General features: G+C 37.1%; 2 protein-coding genes across 6 annotated transcripts in view; one reads left to right on the forward strand and one right to left on the reverse strand.

Annotated features, from left to right (window-relative positions):
- Window positions 1-12,964: 12,964 nt before the first annotated feature.
- Window positions 12,965-18,985, reverse strand: ANKRD49 (ankyrin repeat domain 49). Of its 2 annotated transcripts, none has more exons than XM_007079037.3 (3): window positions 18,903-18,985; window positions 15,684-16,038; window positions 12,965-14,501 (listed from the first exon to the last, which is right to left on the reverse strand). In XM_007079037.3, exons 2-3 carry the CDS (start codon window positions 15,939-15,941, stop codon window positions 14,040-14,042), a joined length of 720 nt encoding a protein of 239 aa, XP_007079099.1. In that variant the 5' UTR covers window positions 15,942-16,038; window positions 18,903-18,985; the 3' UTR covers window positions 12,965-14,039. The 2 variants fall into 2 exon arrangements, with proteins under 2 accessions (XP_007079099.1, XP_007079100.1); XM_007079038.3 differs by lacking the exon at window positions 18,903-18,985 and adding an exon at window positions 18,243-18,359.
- A 139-nt stretch (window positions 18,986-19,124) lies between these two features.
- The window catches only part of MRE11 (MRE11 homolog, double strand break repair nuclease), a 76,841-nt gene continuing 73,687 nt past the window's right edge, over window positions 19,125-22,278 (forward strand). Inside the window, exons 1-4 of one of the 4 annotated variants that reach the window (XM_007079032.3) lie at window positions 19,125-19,201; window positions 19,508-19,564; window positions 19,939-20,062; window positions 21,695-21,827. In XM_007079032.3, coding sequence (XP_007079094.1) covers window positions 20,043-20,062; window positions 21,695-21,827 — 153 coding nt within the window. In that variant the 5' untranslated portion in view covers window positions 19,125-19,201; window positions 19,508-19,564; window positions 19,939-20,042. Of the gene's footprint in view, window positions 19,202-19,224; window positions 19,565-19,938; window positions 20,063-21,694; window positions 21,828-22,278 lie in introns of those variants that run through there. The other 3 variants (XM_007079035.3, XM_007079034.3, XM_042957951.1) reach the window with 3 other exon arrangements.

Raw genomic sequence — 22,278 nt, forward strand, 5'->3', positions numbered from 1 at the left:
CAAATTTCATGAGGATACATCTTGATATGGATAAATTTTCCATCCATTTTGCTGGGCACTCAACAGATCACTTCAATCTAGAAATTCATGTCCTTCATTTTAGGGAATTTTTGTTGAATTATTTTTTGCAATTTCTTTGTTTTCTCTGTTCTTCTGGAAGTCCTGTCATTTGTATGTTAGAGCTCCTGATTTGTCATCTACTATTCTGACCTATTTTTTCCTGCCTTGTATGTCTATTTTTACACTATTTTCTAGGACAGTTCCTCAATATTATTTTCTAAATTCTATTTTTCACTTCTGCTGTCATGTTTTTAATTTCTCAGAGCCCTCTGAATGTTTCTTTTTACAAAACATCTTGGCCTTGTATCATGGTACAATATCTTATGTCTCTGAGGATATTAACAATATACTTCAGTTCCCATGTTAGTTTCTTCTTGTATAATTGCTGCTTCCTCCAAGATACCTATTCCTGTTTATTTTGGTTTCTGTCTTAGTAGGTGATCATCCTCAATCTTCAAGTGGTCTTTGACTGTCTTGCCTTATCTAGCAGTGGAAAATATGAATCTGTGCATATAGTGGGACTTACTAACTATGGGCTTTAGTGATAGGTGACTGCCTGGGACGTTCAGTTATGGAACCCATGATGTCAGTATTTTAAGTTCTTATCTCTTGAACTGCTCTGACTCTCCGTGGAGTGATTCCTCCAGTCTCCCTGCCGGAGGGTGTCTGTCTGGTGTCGGTGCCCCGGGAAGTGAGTGGGAAAAGACAACCGAGGGCTCAACATGAAGTATGAAAATATTCACAAAATTTCCCTGTTTGGTATGGTGGTCCTGCGCTCAATTGTGCTTTGTACCTTCCAGTCCAGAAGGCCTCTCTTTAGCTTCCTCCACAGATTTACCTCCAGTCTTCTGCTCGGGTGGGAAGTCATTCATTTAGCTTCTCAGAATTGGGAAATCGGGGGTCTAACTGCTTTATTTTTATTGTGGTGAAATACACATAAAATTTAACCAATTTTAAGCATATAATTCAATGGAATTAAGTATATTCACAATGTTGTACAGCCGATACCACTCTCAAACAGAAACTGTGTCCCAAACAGAAACTCTGTACCCATTAAATGATGATTCCCAATTTCCCCCTCTCCTAGCCCCTGGGAACCTCTAATCTAGTTTCTGTCTCTATGAATTTGTCTTTAGGTACCTCATATAAGTGGAATCATACAATATTTTTCCCTTTGTTTCTGGCTGATTTCACTTAGCATAATGTTTTCAAAGTTCATGTATGTCATAGCATGTATAAGAACTGCATTCTTTTTTAAAGTTGAATAGTATTCCAATGTATGGATATACTACATTTTCTTATTCATCTGTTGATGGACGTTTGGGTTGTTTCCACCTTTGCTGTTTCCAATAATGTTGCAATGAACACTGATACACAAGTTATCTATTTGAGTTCTTGCTTTCAATTCTTTTGAGTACATATCTAACAATGGAATTGCTGGATCATATGGTAATTCCAAGTTTAACTTTTTAAGGAACCATCAAACTTTTTCAAGTGGCTGTACTATTTTACATTCCCAACCGCAACGTACAAGGGTTCGTTCCAGTTTCTCTACATCCTGACCAACACTTGTTACTTTCCTTTTTAAAAGAAATAATAATAGTCTGCTGTCCTAATGAGTGCGAAGTGGTTATCTCTTTGTGGTTTTGATTTGCATTTCTCCAATGATTAGTGATGTTGAGCATCTTTTCATGTGCTTATAGCCTATCTGTATATCTTCTTTCTATTTATTTATTTTTTTTGAAAGAGAGGGAGCGTGCAAGGAGGGGAGAGGGGAGTGGGAGAGAGAAAGAGAGAGAGAGAATCTTAAGCAGGCTCCACACTCAGCCTGGAACCTGACGCAGGGCTCAAACCCACGAGCCTGAGATCATGACCTGAGCTGAAATGAAGGTTTGGACGCTCAACCGACTGAGCCACCCAGGCGCCCCTCTATATATCTTCCTTGAAGAGATAGCTATTCAAGTATTTTGCTTGCGGGATTCTTTGTTGTTGTTGAGTTGTAGGAGTTCTTTATATATTTTGAATATTAATATCTTATAGGATATATGATTTGTAAATATTTCCTCCTATTCCATGGGCTGCCTTCTCATTTTGTTGATAGTGTCCTTTGATTTTAAAAAGTTTTAATTTGGGGGCACCTGTGTGGCTCAGTCAGCTAAGCGTTAGACTTCAGCTCAGGTCATGATCTCATGGTTCATGGGTTAGAGCCCCACGTTAGGCTCTGTGCTGATAGCTCAGAGCCTGGAGGCTGCTTCAGATTCTGGGTCTCCCTCTCTCTCTGCCCCTCCCCCGATTGCACTCTGTCTTTCTCTCTCTCTTTCTATCTTAAAAATAAATAAGTATTTTAAAAAGTTTTAGGGGCACCTGGGTGGCTCAGTCGGTTAGGCATCCGACTTCAGCTCAGGTCATGATCTCACAGTTTGTGGGTTCGAGGCCCGCATGGGCCTCTGTGCCGACAGCTCAGAGCCTGGAGCCCACTTCACATTCTGTGTCTCCCTCTCTCTCTGCCCCTCCCCTGCTTGTGCTATGCCTCTCTCTGTCTCTCAAAAATGAATAAGTATTTTTTTCAGTTTTAATTTTGATGTAGTCACATTTATCTGTTTTTCCATCTGATGCCTTTGCTTTTGATGTCACATCCAAAAAACCACTACCAAATTCAGTATCGTGAAGACTTTTTCCCCTACATGCTTTCTCCTAAGAGTTTTATAGTTTTAGCTCTTACATTTAAGTCTTTGACCATTTTTGAATTACTTTTTTTATTAACATTACAGTCAGGAGTCTAACTTTTTTTTTTACATTTATTTATTTTTGAGAAACAGTGAGACAAAGCATGAACAGGGGAGGGGCAGAGAGAGAAGGAGACACAGAATCCGAAGCAGGCTCCAGGCTCTGAGCTATCAGCAGAGCTTGCGGGTTCAAGCCCCACAAACTGTGAGATCATGACCTGAGCTGAAGTTGGATGCTCAACAGACTGAGCCAGCCAGGTGCCCCAAGAGTCTAACTTTATTCTTTTGCATGTGGATATCCAGTTTTCCCAGCACCATTTGCTGAAAAGACTGCTTCTTCCACTACTGAATTGTCTTGACACCCTCTCAAAAGTCCATAAATGTGAGGGTTTATTTCTGGATTCTCAATTCTATTCCATTGATCTATATATCTATCCTTATGCCAGTACCACATGTGTTGATGAAGATAATTTTCTAGTAAGTTTTGAAATCGAAAGCGTGCGGCCTCCCACTTTGTTCTTTTTCAAGATTGCTTCAGCTTGTCTGGGTTCCTTGCATTTCTATATGAATTTTAGGTTCAGCATGTCATTTTTTATAAAGGAGTTACCCAAAATTTTGAAAGAGATTGCACTGAATCCATAGATCAATGTGGAGAGTGTTGCCATCTCAACAATAAGTGTTTTGATTCATGAACACACGATGTCTGTCCATTTATTTAGTGCTTCTTTAATTTCTTTCAATAATTTTTGTAGTCACAGAGCAAAAGTTTTGCATTTTTGTTTATTCCAAAGTATTTTATTGTTTTTGATGGTTTTGTACATAAAATTCATTATTTTTTAAAATTTAAAAAAAATTTTAAATTTATTTTTGAGAGAGAGAGAGAGAGCATGAGTGGGGTAGGGGCAGAGAGAGAGAGGGAGACACAGAATCGGAAGCAGTCTCCAGGGTCTGAGCTGTCAGCACAGAGCCCGATGTGGGGCTTGAACTCGTGAACCGCGAGATCATGACCTGAGCTGAAGTCAGACGCTTAACCAACTGAGCCACCCAGGAGTCCCTAAAATTCAGTATTTTAACTGAATTTTCAGTTTGCTCACTGATACCTTTTAGAAATACAGTCGATTTTTGTATTTTGATCTTGTATCCTAGATTGTTGCTGAACTCAATGAGATATAATAGTTTTTCAGTGGATTCCTTATGATTTTCTATATATAAGATCATATCTGAAAATATAGATAGATACTTTTACTTATTTTCCAATATGGATGCCCTTTATTTTATTTTCTTGCCTAACTACCCTGGCTAGAACCGCTGGTATAATGTTTAATAGAATTGGTGAGAGCAGACATCCTTGTCTTGTTCTTGATCTTACATGGAAAGTATTCAGTCTTTCACCACTATGTTAGTTTGGGGTTTTTATAGATGTCATTTTTATAGATGTCATTCAATCTTTATCCTGACTCCAATCTGACATCCCTAACTGCTCATTGAACATCACACTCATAAAACTTTGGAGCAGGGAGAAGCTTATCGAATATCTAGTTCAATAGACTGCACACTGGAGGTACCTGGGTGGCTCAGTCGGTTAAGCGTCCGACTTCGGCTCAGGTCATGATCTCGGGGTCTGTGAGTTTGAGCCCCACATTGGGCTCTGCGCTGACAGCTCAGAGCCTGGAGCCTGCTTCAGATTCTGTGTGTGTGTGTGTGTGTGTGTGTGTGTGTGTCTGCCCTTCCCTTGCTCACTCTCTCTCTCTCTCTCAAAAATAAATAAGCGTTAAAAGTTAAAAAAAAAAAAAATAGGCTTCAGACTGTTCCACAGTACCCAAGGGGTTTCCTGGAGACAGAGGAGGCCCTCCTTCACCTCAGGCAACTCCGCTTTCTGCACTGTTTGCTCATTTCATACATTTATGGAATGATTCCCTAATGTCTTCCCAAAAGATAATAAGATATTATGAATAATTTCACGCTAGTAAATTTGACAACTTAGATGAAGCAAGCAAGTTACTTAAAATACACAACTTTCCTAAGTGGACACAAGAAGAAATATGGCAGTTATAGAAGCAGAATTATCAAAGATATTGAGTTCAAATTAAAACCTGTCCCACAAAGACAACCTAAAGTCTCACTACTGAATTCTTCCAAACATTTAAGAATGATATAATGCCAATTCTTTCCAACTCTTCCAGGAACTAGAAAAAAATCTTTGCCCTTATCAACTCACCTTTATACCAAAATCTGAAAAAAAAAAAACAAAAAAAACAAAGAAGTAAAAGTGTAGGTCAATCTCCCTCATGAAGATTGATTAAAATATAAAAATATTAAATAAAGTAGTAGGGGGCATTTGGGTGGCTCAGTTGGGTAAGCAGCCGACTCTTGATTTTGGCTCAGGTCATGATCACACAGTTGGTGAGTTCAAGCCCCATGTCAGACTCTGTGCTGACAGTGCAGAGCCTGCTTGGGATTCTCTCTTTCTCCCTCTCTCTCTCTGCCCTTCTCCCCATCTCAATATATATATATATATATATATATATATATACATATATTAGCAAATAACACTCAGCATGTTAACAAAACAACAAAAACAAAAAAGTTTAGCACATCATAATAAAGTTGTGATTGTTCCAGAAATGCAAGGTTGGTTTCACATTTGAAAATTAAGCAACATAATTTACTGCATTAAGAGAATAAAAGAAAAAGGAAGAAATTAAACTGCCATTATCTGTCAACATGGTTTACATACAGACAATTCAAATGAATGTACAGATAAACTGTTAGAATTAATAATTCTATTAAGGTCACTGGACACACAGTGAATAAAGAAAAATAAATTTACAAATGATATTTATATACAGCAACAAATAAATAAAAGGGATGTAAAAAACAATGCCACTTACAAGACCATCAAAAGCTACCAAATACCTAAGAATAAATCTAAGACAAAAACAAAAGAACTCTACCAGAATACTCTAAAACGTTTTCGAGAAAATCTAATGAATGCCTACATAAACGAAGGAATACATTACATCATTATATTCAAGAATCATATGGGGGGAATGGATGAAATAGGTGATGCGGATTAAAGAGTACATTTACTATGATAAGCACTGAGTAATGTATAGAATTGTTGACTCACTATATTGTACACTTGAAACGAATAGAACACTACATGTTAACTATACCAGAATTAAAATAAAAAACTTGACAAAAAATAAATTAAAAAAAAAAGAATTGTAATACCACATTATAATCACATTAATTCTCCTCAAACTGATGTACAATGTAACTCCAATGTAAATCTCAATTGTTTTAGAGATAGAAATCCACAAAGACATTCTAAAATTGAAAAGTAGGTGTAAAGGGCCGAGAATGGCAAAACAACCGTGAAGAATAAAAACAAAGCTGGAACATTTACACTCTCAGACAGCAAAACTTACTATCAAGCTACTGTATTAAAACTGTGGTGCTGAAGGAAAACTAGATCAATAGAACAAAATAGAGTCTAGAAATGGACCCAGTCATATATGGTCATCAGATATATGACAGGTGTGTGTGTGTGTGTGTGTGTGTGCGTGTGTTTGGGTGTGTGTTGAGGGAGGTGGGATCTTAAGTGGTATTGGGTAAATTGGATATTCCTATGGGAAAAAAATGAACCTTGACTCGTACCACACATCAAACACAAGTATCAGCTCAAAATGGATTATAGCACGACAAGTAAAATATTAAATCATCTAGAGGATAACAAGGAAAAATTAGTTCATTATTTTGGGGTAGACACATATTTCTTAAACAGGAAACAAAACAGAAGTAACCTAAAGAAAAACAATTGACAAATTAGAAGTTGTTAAAATGAAATGATTCTCTTCACTTAAAATCACCATTAAGAGAGTGAAAAGTCAAGCCACAAACTGAGAGAACATTTTTGCAATCTATATATACAAAAAAATAACTAGTATCCAGCATATATAAAGAACTCCTACATATCAATAAGAAAAGGACACACAACCCAGTAAGAAAACGGAGAAATATAAACAAGCACTTCACAAAAGGAGATGCAAATGGCCAATCAGCATATAAAACATTGCCCGAAATCAATAGTCATCAGGGTAACGCAAAGTAAAAGTACAATGAGGTATTACATTGACTATAATGTCAATGTAATACACACTGACTAGAATGGCTATTTAAACAACAACAAGAAACAAGGTGACAATAACAAGGGTTGGGAAGATACAGAGCAACTGGGACTCTAATTCCTTGTTGCTAAGAGTGTAAATTTGGTGCAACCACTTTGGAAAGCCGTTTAGGCAATTTTTACGAAAGCTGAATATCAGTATACCCTAATGTCCAGCAGACCTAACACTAGTACACAAGTATACAAAAGTGTGTAGTGTGTACACCCAAACCATGTACTAGAATGTTTATGCCAGCACCATTCATAAAATCTCCAAACTGGAAACAATTCAAAGGCTCTTCAAAAGTCAACAATAAAATGTATATATACATTACATGTGTGTGCATGTAAAGAACACTCTACGGCTGTGAAAAGAGACAAACCCCTGCTACATGCAAAAATATGAACGAATCTCACAGATGTTAAGGTTGGGTCCATGAAGCAAACACAAAGATATGCACAATTAATGATTCCATTTATGCAGGCAAAATGAAATGATGGTGATGGAGTGGCGGTTGCCTTTGAGGGAGCACTGAAAGGGAGCAGAAAGTAGGCTTTTGGGTGCTGGTTATGTTCCATATCTTGATATGGGTCATGCTTACATGGGTATGTTCACTTCATAGAATTCACCAAGATTTCTGGACCTTATTCTGTTTTCTATACCTCTACGAGACTGTACAAATATTAAGCTTATTTTAGTTAGAAAAAATCAGGCTGGAAATATTTTTACTCTAAAAAAAGCAATGTTGATCACTTTGATCAAATAATAAAGATATGCGCAATTATTGTTTTTTTCTTTTTTCTTTTCAATATCAAAAATCTTGGGGGATAATTGTCAATTGCAGTAGCCATATTAATTAGTTTATCTCCTTCCTTCAAAAAGGCTTTTGATTTTCTATTTCTGATTATTATTTGTGTGTTTTCAATTACGTACCACCTCAAATCTTCTTGGGAATAAATTATTGATGAAAATAAGTATAATTCATACCATTTTATCTGTGAATTGTGGTTACCATTTTTCTTTACTTTTTTTTATTCCGAAAAACTAAAAATGAACAATACCAGGACAGCTTATGCTTAATGCAATTAAATGTAAAAGACAAGTATGTCCACTAGATGGAGGCAAAACCCAAGACTAAACTTTCCTTGTAAAAAAATTAGAAACTATATTTAATGTAAACACATAAAATCTTCATCAAGGAAATAAAAATATATTACCAGAGTTAATACATTGCTTTGATTACTTGATGGTATTTTAGTAAAAACTAGATGGATTAAGTTCCACATTCTGTGTTTCATTTTACAGATTAAACATGTCCAGAAGTCATCGCAGTTTTCTCCTTAGTAAACAGGGCAATTGAATAAAGCAATGGAGGTTTAATACTATTGCTTTTTATCTAGACAAGTAGATGCTAAAACCATTTTGGTTTCCTCTTCTAGATTCTAACAGTCCTGATCTAAATTATGTAAAAAGCCAACAAAGTCCTTCTTTGGTACTAAGACATTTTTTTTTTTTCAAATTTGTTGAATGCTATTAAATGGACTAATAATTTGAGGGAATTATTTTGTTTCCTACTCTACCATTTAATGGAGGAAACTTTCCTTCCTGTTATAAAGGGCTTTTTGCTCGGGATTTTAAAATTCCAGTGAATTGGTGAAATCTTTTTTTTTTTTAATAACTCACAGGACTCTGCAGCCCCCAGAAAGATGTACCCCTAGAATTCAGTGAAGAGGTCCTAATAGGTCCCTGCTTGCTATGGAAAATAATAGGCATCTCCAGATACCTACTTTTAAAAATCAACATTATTGAAGTATAACTCCTACCTATGAAAACCTACACTCCATTTAAAGAATACGACTTAATACAACGTGGGCAGTTGTATACATCTGCAAGACTACCACCACAACTAAGACATAGAATATTTCTATCTCCTGCAAAAGATTCTTCCTGCCCTTTTGCAGTCCAACTTTTTTTTTTTTTTTCCAACTTCTGTCTCTGTTGCCAGGCAACCGCTGTTCTGCTGTCCTTAAATGTGTTAATTTTTTCCCCAAATGGATATTCATTTGGAACACAACACTATTTCTTTTCTTTTCCTTTTTCTCTTTCTTCTTCTTCTTCTTTTTTTTTTTTTTTAAACTTTAAGTAATCTCTACACACAACATGGGGCTCGAACTCACAACCTGGAGATCAAGAGTCTCATGCTTTTCCAACTGAGCTACCAGGTGCTCCACAAAGCACTTTCTTCCTTTCTTTCTTTCTTTCTTTCTTTCTTTCTTTCTATTTTTTTCTAATGTTTATTTTTGAGAGAGAGAAACGAAGACAGAGACAGAGCGTGAGCAGGGGAGGGGCAGAGAGAGAGGGAGACACAGAATTTGAAGCAGGCTCCAGGCTCTGAGCTGTCTGCACAGAGCCCAATGCAGGGCTCGAGCCCACGAACCGTGAGATCATGACCTGAACCAAAGTTGGATGCTTAACCAACTGAGCCACCTAGGCACTCCAGCACTATTTCTTTAAGAGAATTTTCCACTGGAATCCTTGACACCTTTGTAAAAAATCAATTGACCATTTATACCTGGATCTGTTTCTAGATTCTCTTTTGTTCTATTGATTTACATGTCTATTCAATATCACAGTCTTGATGTTGCCATTTCATAGATTGTATTAATCTGTTGTTCTTTTAAAAAATTGCTTTGGGGGCGCCTGGGTGGCTCAGTCAGTTAAGCGTCCGACTTCGGCTCAGGTCATGATCTCAGGGTCCGTGAGTTCGAGCCCGCGTCGGGCTCTGTGCTGACAGCTCAGAGCCTGGAGCCTGTTTCAGATTCTGTGTCTCCCTCTCTCTCTGCCCCTCCCCTGTTCATGCTCTGTCTCTGTCTCAAAAATAAATAAACGTTAAAAAAATAAAATAAAATAAATTGCTTTGGCTCTTATGATTTAGGAACTTTTGTTTATTTATGTTCTATGACATAAAATGCCATTTGCTTCTAATAAGGGCAATTTTTGTGTCCCCAAACGCTACCATAAATAAGCTCGTAAAATAATTTTAAATAAAATGGAATTTTTGTTATGATTATTTGATAGACAAATTGGTGGTACATGGATATGAACGTTCAAGGACCACATAAAAACTGTATTTGAATGTGAGCTTTGTGAAAACGTAGTTCATGACAATGGATGATTTACTTAACCTCCATAAACCCAATTTCTTCTCTTGTACAATGGCATCTATCTCAAAAGGTTATCATGGAACTTATGACATAAAGTTAATGAGCATCTACATACAGCATATTAGCTATTAATATTATCACAATGGTCTAGTGTATCACATCTTGGACATGTAAGAACTTTTATAAACAAGACCAGATGAGACCATTTCACTTGTTGGGGAAGGATGATGGTCAGATGTGGGGTTTCTTTTACATTGATTTTGATATATTTCATCTTGGAATTAATTTTTAAGATGACAGGAATTGCCAAAAACTATACCATATTATTTTTAAATTTAAGTAACAAACACAATTTTTATTTTATTTAAAAAAATTTTTTTCAATGTTTATTTTTGAGAGAGAGAGAGAGACAGAGCATGAGCAGATGAGGGGCAGAGAGAGAGGGAGACACAGAATCCAAAACAGGCTGTAGGCTATGAGCTGTCAGCCCAGAGTCTGATGCGAGACACAAACCCATGAACACTGAGATCATGACCTGATCCGAAGTCGGACGTTGAACTGACTGAGCCACGCAGGTGCCCTAAACAAAAATTTTAGATTTGTAATGACATTAAGAGATTATCTGGTATTTCTCCAGGTGTTTACACTTGGAAGCTGGTAGCTCCCTCCTCATATTCTGACAGAGAGTTGACTTCTCTTATCCCTTCTAGAAGTGAAAAGCCTGTGTATCAACCAATAGCATTTTGTTCGGCAATGCAATAAAAAATTTATAGTTGTAATGGTGCAACCTATCAAAAATCTGGATTTGATTATTATATTCATTAATACCCAGAAGTTAGAATTTCCTTAAAATAGACTCATCTGAACTATGGAGTGTTTCTTAGAAGCCAAAGCTGGGAGTTGGATGTGAGCCGTTCTTACAAATGATACTCAGTATTGAAGAGTGTGGTCTGTATCTTACTGTACGTTTTATCCCAATATTTGAATGTGTTCAAATAATCTCATTGATAAAATACTAAAAATTTAAAATAGAATCAATGAGTATCTAATTTCTGAACGTATACTGATGAATGTTTACAGTATAAAGAAAACATGTACACCAAAGTAAAATTCAATTGTGTGCTAACAAAACAATTTTGAGGTGAGCCAAATTATGAAATCTGCTGCCTTAGAGATTTTTGATGACATACAGCAAGGAACATTTGGCAATGTCTGGACACATTTCCAGTTGTCACAACTGGGAGGAGGGAGAGGGAGGTACCACTGAAATCTACTAAGTCAAGGCCAAGAATACTGCCTAACATCCTACAATTCACGGGATGCCCCCCCGCCAACAAAGAATTATTTGGGCCCAATGTCAATAGTGTGAGGAACACTGACATATAGTTACCTTTCTAGATGGACCCCCAAGCCCCCTCATTGTCCAAGGGTGCAGAATAAAATCAAAAGAATGGATAAAGACCCTAATACCTTTTCTCCCTTTTGATTTGTTTTATAAGCTTTGCCTATTTTCAAATTAAAAATATGCCAAAGCACATGAAAGCAAATCTGAACCCTAGTGCTTTTATTTGGTATGTGCCCTGAAGGGTCTGATTTTTGTATCGGGTCTCAATACAATATCTTGGTCTTAGAGTTGGTCCCTTCAATCAGGATACATTTATCTTCATGAGTTACTAAATTGAGATTTGAGAAAACCTTATAGGCACCTGCTTTTTTAAAGGAGGACAGGTTCATTTTCTTGGTTTCTTTATGTTTTGTTGATTCCTAAGAACTGTTTCCATTTAAGGCAGCTGTGTCTAAAAACAGAACTCCAGTGACCGCTCAGGAGACAGTGCTCCTTATCAACTCACATTAACTCTCCAATGATGTCTTCCTCATTTTTAAACACTGTACGTCTAGTAGAAATGAAAGGCTGAACATATGGTAGAAAAAGAAGGGGGAAGAAAGCAAATTAGGTAGTAGTTTGCATGTAGATTTTCTATTTATTTAATTAAGCAGATTTTCTATCCTACAAATCCTGCTACTCTGAGATCCACTGGCAGATGGCACCATGTCATTAAATTAATAATGGCGAGTATTAGATGTACCTGAGTGCTGATTGGATAATTGATTATGAACCAAATATGGGTGTTTTTGTGTTTTTATTCCATTTGCTCAACATGAACAAGACCCATCCTGAAACGGGGGGAAAACTAGGTTTGAATTTAAAGATTGACTCATTTGACAGGCATCAAGAAGCTGTACACAGAATGAAAAAAAAAGTCACTCTAAACTTCTTAGCCCTTGGATACACTCTGGTAACACATTTTCTCTCAGAATCTCATTTCCTTTCAGTCTTTGCTCAAATCTGTTTTTTCTTTTCTTTTCTTATTCCTTGTGTTTTTTCTTTTGTTGGAGACCTCTCATGTCTGAAAGGAACCTTTGAAAACGGGGGTTTTTCAAGAAATGGAGGTGTTTTGATTTTTGTTATAATAGATGCCAACGAATAGAAATAACGGAATAGTGTAAAGACTCTAAATCCCATCACTGTGACAGATTGTGGGTCAGAAAGCTCCCTGGAGAAGCATATTTAAGATTTATAAAAGCAAAGCCAACACATTTCACTGTGAGCACTGTGAAACCTCAGTGAATATGTAACTGTGGCCCCATTGGTTTAGTTTCCTTCCCATAGCGTGCCAGTTCTGGTGTTAAGTGAAGAGAAAACCCTTTGGGAACAGTCACAGAGGGGCTAGGTAGCCAACGAGAAGCTCCAGCTAGAAAGACTGAGAGAAGAGTTATTAAATAAATGTATGCTGGGTGAATAAATATTTTATGGACCCAAGCCAAGGAAGAGACACACTGGTTAAAAGAAAAGAAATGGTGCCATTTTTGTTGCTCAAAATTTTTATTTTTTTTCTGAATATTTATATTTATGCTTTTGTCGCTATCCATGCTGTGGCTTTTTAAAGCCTTAGCCACTTTGTGGTTCTAGCCCCAATATAACCATCATCCTTTCAGTCTTAGAATTCTTTGTCCCTTGTCTCTTTGCCTTTGTAGGGCTTGTATAAAAGGAGGGCCCTGGAAAATCAATACTTCCTGTGAACTGGAGAGACCATCTGAGCAGCGCCGCAAACAGCAGGATTAGGCAGGTAAAACCAGTTGGAGAGCAGATATATTATGATCTCTTGGACCAAGGTAGAGTTGTGTGCATGTCTGAAAGGTCATGCTGACTCACCAATGGAATAAGGATCGTGTAGGTTGACCAGGGTGAGGTAGGACTGTCCACAGGATTGTGTGAGCTGTGGTAGCGGAGGCAGTATATATAACATTCATGGACTAAACACTTAGCTAACTACTTTCCTGAAAATGGTCTATGCTCTAAAAGACGAAGATCTAAGCTTTTCTCCTGCTTTGTTTTGTTTTTTTTTTTAAACTTCTGACGATTCAAGTCACTGCTAAGTCAGTTCTTATGATTTAAAATGAAAGCAAATGGCTATGGTGATGTCGAGAAGACAGCTGACCTGCACCAGTATATTTAAGATTTTTAAATTCTGAGTTAGCTCACCTTATAAAAATACATGTCAATATACTAAATACTCAACAAAGATCCGGGAGGGGGGGGGGTATTTAAAAATACACTTCTCTTGGATCAGCACCAAAAATATCATTAGTTTTCTGTACAACCCGTTTACAAGTTTTTAAGTAGAAGTTAAAATTATTTCTGATAAAAATTACAAACTCCACATAAATCAGTAAAGATACATCCAAACAACTTTCAAACACATTTTGACATCAACGGTAGGCATTTTCACTCGGAAGGGCGTTCGAATGTGTACCACTGAATGTCTGCAGTGAAACTTTTTGATGTCAATTCTGTATCATGGGGATATTTCATATCTCACACAAAGGAGGCACTGGTACTTGGAAAATTATTAGAACCGTTATGACTGAGGTGAAGAATTTGTGCAGCCTTCCACAATTTCAAAGAGGTAGTGATAGATGCTTGTCCTCCGGGCGATATCAAATGCGGTCTCTTCCAAGTTGTTTTTCAGACCTGGTTTGATGTAGCGGTTCATCAGGAGGAGTTCTAGGGTATCTTTGCTGTCTCTGTTCCCGGCAGCAAGATGTAAGGGGGTCAAGAGGCCTTTTGTTTGGGCGTTAATATCTGCGTCATGCTGGAGTAAGAAAGAAGCTACTCTGGTATTATTCCACTTACAAGCACTGTGCAGGGGCGTCCAGCCATCCACAGTCACCGCGTGGACATCTGCCCCTTGTGCGATCAGCTCACGCACAACGTCTAAGTGTCCACTGTAGGCTGCTCGATGAAGAGGGGTATACTCATCTTCATCTCTAGTGTTCACGTGAGTGGACTTTTCAGAAAGTAGTCTCCGCACCGTAGTAAGCTGAGGAGGAAAAGACATCTTAAAAAACCCAGAACAGTCAATGGAGAAAATTAAGCTATCTCGTGGTGTTAGATTTGATGAAGTTCAACATAAACTTCCTTGTCAGCAGATGACTTTAAAATAAAAATGATTTAACATTTCTTTCGGGGGCAACAGATTTTTAAGAATAAACAGTTAGTGTTAGCCAGGCTCTTGCATCTAAGAATGTGATTCTCTGAATATCAAAACATACATTTACTCCTGGTCCAATTAAGGCTCATTGCGTAAAAGCTTTGGTCCTAGATGAATAATACAGGCTATTGGGTTTAATCCTTTATATTTCATTAGTTAAGAAAACATAATAATTGATTGATTCTTCGACAGGATTACCACACCAATATACACAGTCCGTAAACTTTAAAAAATAAACTTCTTTATCAGAAGACAATGCTACAAGAAATCTAGAGATTAAAGAGCTCAAACTAAAACAACCTTAGAAATGTATTTTCAGGAAGCGATTTTCAGCTTGGTCTTTGGATCTCTGGTGGGATGCAGTGTGCTCTTGGGTTAAAAAGTTATCCAAAAATACAAGACCTTTTTGGTTAGTTTACTAACAGACATGGAGGAACTTAGTGAAATGTGGTAGAAGTGGATGAGTGGGAAGAGTAGATTGGATAATAATGGGGAAATGAGTATTCCTGAAACTCATTTTCTTCAACTGTAAAAGGGAATATTATTATCTTGCAGGGATATAGGAGGATTAAATCAAATAATGTAGTAAAAGCACATGGTATAGTTAGTATTCAAAACATGTTAATTCCCATCCTCCCTTTTCTAAACCATAGTTGTCTCTAGGATGATCTTAATGACTTAATAGAAATGATTTAAAAATATAGGTGACTTCTTGCCATCTTTATAATTACCCCTTAAACTTCCAAATAATACTGAATAGGATGCTTTCTGGCTTACTATGTACTTTCATGTACATTTCCTCATATGCTCCTCAAAATCCTATATAAAAGATACAGGTATTATGATGGCCACTTTTACAGGTAAGAAAATAGAGGTTCAGAAATGGTGGGATTTGCCCAAAGTTACAAACCAAACAGAGGTTCAGGGATAGGTCTTCTGGCTCCGAATCCAATACTTTTCCTACTATATTATGATTTCCTCTTTAACTGTTTTTTGTTTTGGTTTTTTTACCCGATTTCTTTCAGCAGCCCAAAGAAGCAATTTGCTTGGATCTTTTTCCATTTTTTTTTCTTGCAATTGATACCACTCTTCAGTTTTTTCATCTTGCTCCTCATCTTCGTCAGAATTCCCTACCCAGAGACTTTGGGTACCAGTGGGAATAAGGTGTCCGTGCGTTTCCAACAATTCAAGTTGGTTAAAGTGTTCAGAAAAGTCCAAGGAACTTTCTGTATCTGGTTTTCCATCATCATTTACTTTCCCTTTTTCCATTTTTACTGTTATTCTAAATACAAAGCATTTCAAATGCCAGCGTATAATTAATCTTTCTAGTGATGAATTATGTCTGCTTTATTTTATCCATCAAGATCTGGAAACACAAACATAAAAATTATTAGAAAAACAGTAACTGAGTGTTTATCAATAGCATAGATAAGTTTTGCAAACACATACCAATAAACCCTGTCTGAACTTTTTGGATTTATTGGTACTTTACATTCTCTAAATGCTGGAAATGAGATTTCAGTTATCTGTATCTTCAATGGTCTAAAACTTCTTATTTTTTAAGTCCATGGTTATATTTTTCTGAATCTATTGGTTTAGATACTATTGTACTATCTGAGTGATAAATGCTTAAAAGCTTCTAAATTATAATTTAAAAGAAAGGCACGTTCATGATTTTTATAGACTAGACAAATGATGCAAAGCAGAAACAAAAACTTTTAATTTCTAATAAACTACTTCAAAGACTTAGGCATTCTTAGAGATGGAATAGCCTCAAGGGCATCTGTTCAAATCTCTCATCAATGCAGGTATCTTTATCCTAACGTCTATAATAATTATCCTGTTTCTACTTTGGTAATTTCAGGCTTGGGAAAATTCACTGCTTTAAAAAGGAGCCCCATTCATTGATAGACAACTATAGTTCTCAGTTGGCTTCTTGTTTTGAACTGAATTTTGGCTGTCACTCAGTCCATTCAACAAATATGAATAGAATGCCTGGTATCTGCCAGTCTCTGGATATTGGGATTCAACAATGAACAAGACCCATGTCTTAACCTCATGAAGCTTATTGTCTAGTGGGGATGACCAGTAAGAACAGCACGATCTGTGCTATAACAGGACCCTGTCCAAATACAATGAGTATACAAGAGGGTTATAATTAACCCAGTCCTACAGGATTAGAGAAGGCTTCTTGAAGGAAGTAACATTTATTCAGCTAGGCTGCCATATTAACTTATAAACTAGTATCAGCTTAAAGAGTTACACAGCTTATTAAATCTTAGCCAATTTTTAAAAATGTGACTAATAAATATCTTAAAAATACCATGTCTCTGCCTCCCAATTATATTTGCTGCAATCAGTCTATCAAGGCTCTTCTCAGATGTTATCTCTTTCATTAAGTCTTTCCTGAACCTCAAAATGAGATCTCTCTCTGGTAGCTTTTTCTGTGCTACATATTGCCTTGTTTCAGCACTAATCTGTTCTTGTTTTAGTCCCTCAGAAGTTAATAAGCTTAAGGATAGGGTCTGTATTTAACTTATCTCTATGCCCTACTTATACAGAGGGCATTAAGAAATATTTGTAGAATTAAATTTAATTAAAGCCCTATCACTTGATTTTGTGTGGAATGCAGAAGGGATTGAGAGAAGTTCCCGAGTTAGTCATACCCTTAAGATACTAATTTCTTTCTAATTTCACCAGTTAAATAGTATTCAATCCTAATGTGGCATTAGATTTTATTACTAGAGCCAAGAGTACTAAATTCAAGTTTCAATCTATCACTCATAACAACTTCTCTTGTCCTGTTACTTCATTGTAAAATGTAATGACTGTACTAAAGGATTTCCAAGTCCTGCCCAGCTTTTCAGTCTATTGAGAGGCCCCATCAGAACTGCTTTGTATTTTACAAGTTCTCTTGGAATTTTCACTTTTTATTATTGACCTATTGTTGATACACAATGCTATATTAGCTTCAGGTATACGACACAGTGATTCGACAACTCTATACATTATTCAATGCTCACCACAGTATCCTTTATTACTGACTATATTCACTTATTGATTATACTCCTCACTATATTCCTTGACTATATTCTCTATGCTGTACTTTTCATTTCTGACTTATTTTTCCTATAACTGGTAGTTTGTACCTCTCAAACCTTTCACCTATTTTGTCTGTCTCCCTTCCCCTCTCCCCTCTGGTAACCACCAGTTTGTTCTGTATTTATGAACTTTGTATTTAGGAACTCCCATCGGAGTTCTCATCTTTTTCTTTCCTCTCAAACTATTCTCTGAACCTTGCAACACAAAAATGATCATACATCAATTCATTAAACACTTAACAGATACCGAGAAATAATATACAGTTCATTTAATTATAGCAAATATAGAAACAATAAAGCACATATTTTATCCTCCCCTTTCCTTTCTATAAAAACTCCCTCTCCCCTTTTTAAAGTAAATTCTGAATTTACTGCTTCAGACAGAATAAGTTACGTGTAAAATTTATTTTTAAATTTTAGGTAGATTAAGAGTCAAACCTAGAGTCAAAAAATCGATTAAGATTCTTACTTGACGACATTCCACCAGGAAGAAACATACCCCATGTTTCTTAAAAGAACACATTTCGACAGAGATCTAAACCATGTCAACTCCTTACAAAAAACTCAGTGACAGATGGTATCATAAACCCCATTTTACAGGTGAAGGCGCTGAGTTTCGGGTAGATTAAAACAACCTGCCCTAGACTAAGGACCCTTTAATGGCACTGAAAGGTCAGATTTTCTAATTCAAAAGTTTCACTTTATATGTATGTGTATATATATATATGTATATATATATATATACATATATATATATATACACACACACTATATTTTACTGCTACGAGCACAAAGTAGTACAGATGTGCTGAACCCAGGGTCCAGAGGCGAAAATGAAGGATGCGGGGAATAAATACAAGGGTCCGAATGCTCTAACTCTGGGGAGTGGGAGTGAGGGAGAAGCCCTCTGGCACCGATTGGTCATTTCACAGGCCCGGAGTTGCGCCTGCGGCCTTCCAAATAGCCAAGAGTGGAGAAGCCGCTCCAGCCCTACCCAGGACCCACGACGCAGCCCGTTCAGCAGGGCTCAGCAGGGGTCGACAGGTGACCCGCCCCTAAGGGCCCACTAGTTTTTAGGTGGCGCGAGGGGACCAAGGAGCGCGGGCCAGGACAAGCAAGAGCTACCCACCTTAAAGAAGGGAAAATCGCCGCCGCGAACCTCGCTTCCGGGGTCGTCCCTCAGCTTCTCTGGATTGGCTCTCGCATGAGGGCGGGGCCTCGCCGCTACTTTCCCGGCTCCTCACGGCATTTGGTAGCCAATGAGAGCGGGAGAAGACCTGAGTGCTACGTCATCAGTGAGGTATCGCGAGAGAAAGAGCTGCTTTTTCTCTCCCGCCTAATTCAGGTAAGTGGTCCCGCGGGTTCTGAGACCGACGCTCGTGAGTTGCTGTTGCCTTTCTCCTCGGGAAGCTCGCTCCTTCTTCCCGGGTAAAAGACACCCTGGGGACCCGTTGAGGCTTTGGGAGAGTGAGGGTGTGGGGTAATTTGGGAAACGTACTTGCCTATTTCTGTGGGATCCGGGGAGGAAGCCCTGAGTGGATTGACTCTGGAAAAGAATGGGACGGGTCGGCTAAGTCCTGGAAGGTTCTGGTTCTGGTTTCAGAGTCCGGTGGTGTGTGTGTGTTGAGGCTTGGGATCTCCACCGAACCAGGAGGCCGGACGTGGGAGGGGTGGTTTCACGGTGGTATATACACTCTTGCCCGAATATTTTGGCCGTTTCCACTTGCTTTGCAGGCGCCGGGCGTTTTTCTGCGGAGCACGTGTTTCTTTTTATTTACAGTCGTTTTAAAGGTGGGCCCTTCTCTTTTCATAAATTAGACCTTTTCTTTAAACAGCCTTGTGTTTCAGCAGAAAGTATGGGGTCACCTCCATGCTCCAGGGTAGGCTGCACATGTAGTTTAAACATTTCTGCACACCCAGAATTGTTTGTGTGCTAAACCAAAACTGCTGTATGTGACCCTTTTTGCCCATTCATTTGATGGACATTAGTTTCCTATAGTTTAATCATAATGGTGCAATTAGAATGGCACTGGGGATGTGCCATTTTCTATTGTTGGTTCTTAAGTAAAAATGTAGTAGGTCCTTAGATGGAAATGAGATTCCAAAAATTGGTAGTCTGTTTTTAAAAGAATGTGCGTTTTATAATAATGTAATTTTGCTTTTAGTATTGGGATTTGAAATCGAGTGAGTTCTCTGACATATTTGATCACACGACCCAGGAGTACTTGGAGAAAAAACTGGTTCCAGAGGACCTAGACTGACGGTAGAAATGAGTCCTGCAGATGCCCTGTAAGCACTTGTCTTCTGGAGTCTTTTTTGTTGCTTTGGATTTCTAAAGCCCATCAACTAAGATCGCCGTAAAAGAAAACTTATTGAATAAATTGGCAGTAAATAAAGAGCTTACCTATGAACAGAAATGTTAGTGATCAAAAAACATTTAGAATGTTAAAAAAAAATTACTATTGTATGTTTACTAACTTAAAGATAATATTCACCTATAGGTTGAAGCCTTGCAGTAATTTGGTGTATTACTTTAGTATATAAGTTTATATTCTTAGGTTTTGTCTTAAAATAGTGAAGCTATAAATATTTTTGAACTTTTGTGAGGAAGTCTTAACTAGTCAGTGCAAGCCTATTTAAACAGTAAATTGCTCTAGCATTGAATCAATTGGAAATGAATCTGAGTAAAATGAAAATCAATAAAAGAATCAGAAGTTATGTGGGAAAAGCATTAGATTTGGTGTCTAATTTCAGTTCCTTGGTTAATACTGTGTGACCTTGGGCAAATTAGCAGTTCTCTGAACCTTGCCTCAATTTCCTTATCTTATATATATAACTGGAACAAAATTGCCTTTCTCAGATTAATTTAAATGTTTAAATGAGAGAATTCATTTGAAAATACTTCATAAAACGCTATGTATTTTGTAACATAAATTGCTAGGGTAATGTGATCTTGAAAATATTCTGATCAGCCTGTGTGTGTGGCAATTAAAACTGTGCGTATATATCATCTTTGAAGTTTCTGAAGAGAAACCTTTTCTGGAAAAATCTCATATATAAAGATTTCAATTTTGGAGATATATGTGAAAGTTTTTTTAAGTTCCTTGTGGTTTAATGAAAATAGCCTGAGTGGTTAAATCCTGTTTCTTCCACTTAGTTGTGCAATAAATCATTTAATTTCTCTGTTTTGTGTTCTCATCTTTCAGAGACAGTAAATACCTGCCTCTTTACATGTGGAAGTTGAGATGAGATCATAAATCCCTAAGTACTTTTTTAAAAAGAGTTAAAAGTTACATTAAATTTAGGAAAGCCGTAATAACTACTACGTTGCTGCTTCACGTGAAAGTACCTTTGAATACCACCAAATTCAAATGGACTTGTAAATAATTCTGTTTTGTTACTTGGCCAAATTTGTTAATGAAACACTAACTTTGTATAGAGAGTAGAATCAAGCAAGTGTCTTCTGGGACTGCAGTGTAAGCTTACTAGCTTATGAGGATAAAAGAAGGGCTTTTTAAATGAACTGGTCAAGTATGATTTTCCTGGATGAGTACAAAATAGATAAACAGCGGGTTTAGATATGGGGTCAAATCCTCTTGGGTTTTTTGCTCTGGAATAGAATTCGAAAACAACCAGGCTCCCAGGTCCAAGGTAAAAAGGAGTATATAAAACTGGTTGTAAGAAGGTTATACTTTTTTGAAGGAGTCACAGAACCTTTTTAAAATTCATATGTTCTGTTTTGAATTAGTGGTAGGCAAACTATGTAATGTTAAAGATCTATTGGATGCTTTACATTTTCAGACCTATTTTGAGGCTAGAAAAGCGATTTTACTACATAACTGTTCTTATTTATCTCACAAATTTAGGTTTTAATTGGTTTGAGCATACTCTTATTGTATTGAAATGTTTCTTTTAATACAGTGACGATGAAAATACATTTAAAATCTTAGTTGCAACAGATATTCATCTGGGATTTATGGAGAAAGATGCAGTCAGAGGAAATGACACATTTGTAACATTTGATGAGATTTTAAGACTTGCCCAGGAAAATGAAGTGAGTTGGCTTTACATTTTTCAGTTTCTGCTACGTTCTTTTAGTCAATTGGCTCGTTGCTTCTTAAAGTTGGAGGTTGGTTTTACAGGCTCATGTGCCTACATTGCCTGCTTAAATGTCAATATACGAAAAGCCTAAAGCAGAATTAGAGTGCCTTGTCACCTTAAATCAAGTAGGAGCTACTTTTGTCAGAGGTTTGTAAAAGTTTACAAATATTTATGGGGTATTTACAGAGTGCTGGATCCTGTGGCAGTTTCTATTTGAAATGGAAAGATGACTGTCATAGTTTCTGCTTTCTAAGAACATAAAGCGTAACAGGATGTAAGATTTAGACAAATGTCCATAATGCTCAGATGCAAGGTCTTAATGTGGCAGGAACCGTAAGAAAATTATCAGCAGCCTTTCCTGGGAGTTTAGACATAGAAAAGATCACATAGAGGATAGCAAGATC

Source organism: Panthera tigris, chromosome D1 (assembly GCF_018350195.1).
Source record: "Panthera tigris isolate Pti1 chromosome D1, P.tigris_Pti1_mat1.1, whole genome shotgun sequence".
Classification (NCBI taxonomy): domain Eukaryota; kingdom Metazoa; phylum Chordata; class Mammalia; order Carnivora; family Felidae; genus Panthera; species Panthera tigris.

Excerpts from the sequence above, each read along its gene's own strand:
- ANKRD49 (XM_007079037.3), bottom strand. The coding sequence starts at position 15,941 with ATGGAAAAAGGGAAAGTAAATGATGATGGAAAACCAGATACAGAAAGT. Across the intron at positions 14,502-15,683 it reads GGGCTGCTGAAAGAAATCGG|CTTACTACGGTGCGGAGACT; the intron begins GTAAAAAAACCA and ends TTTCCTCCTCAG.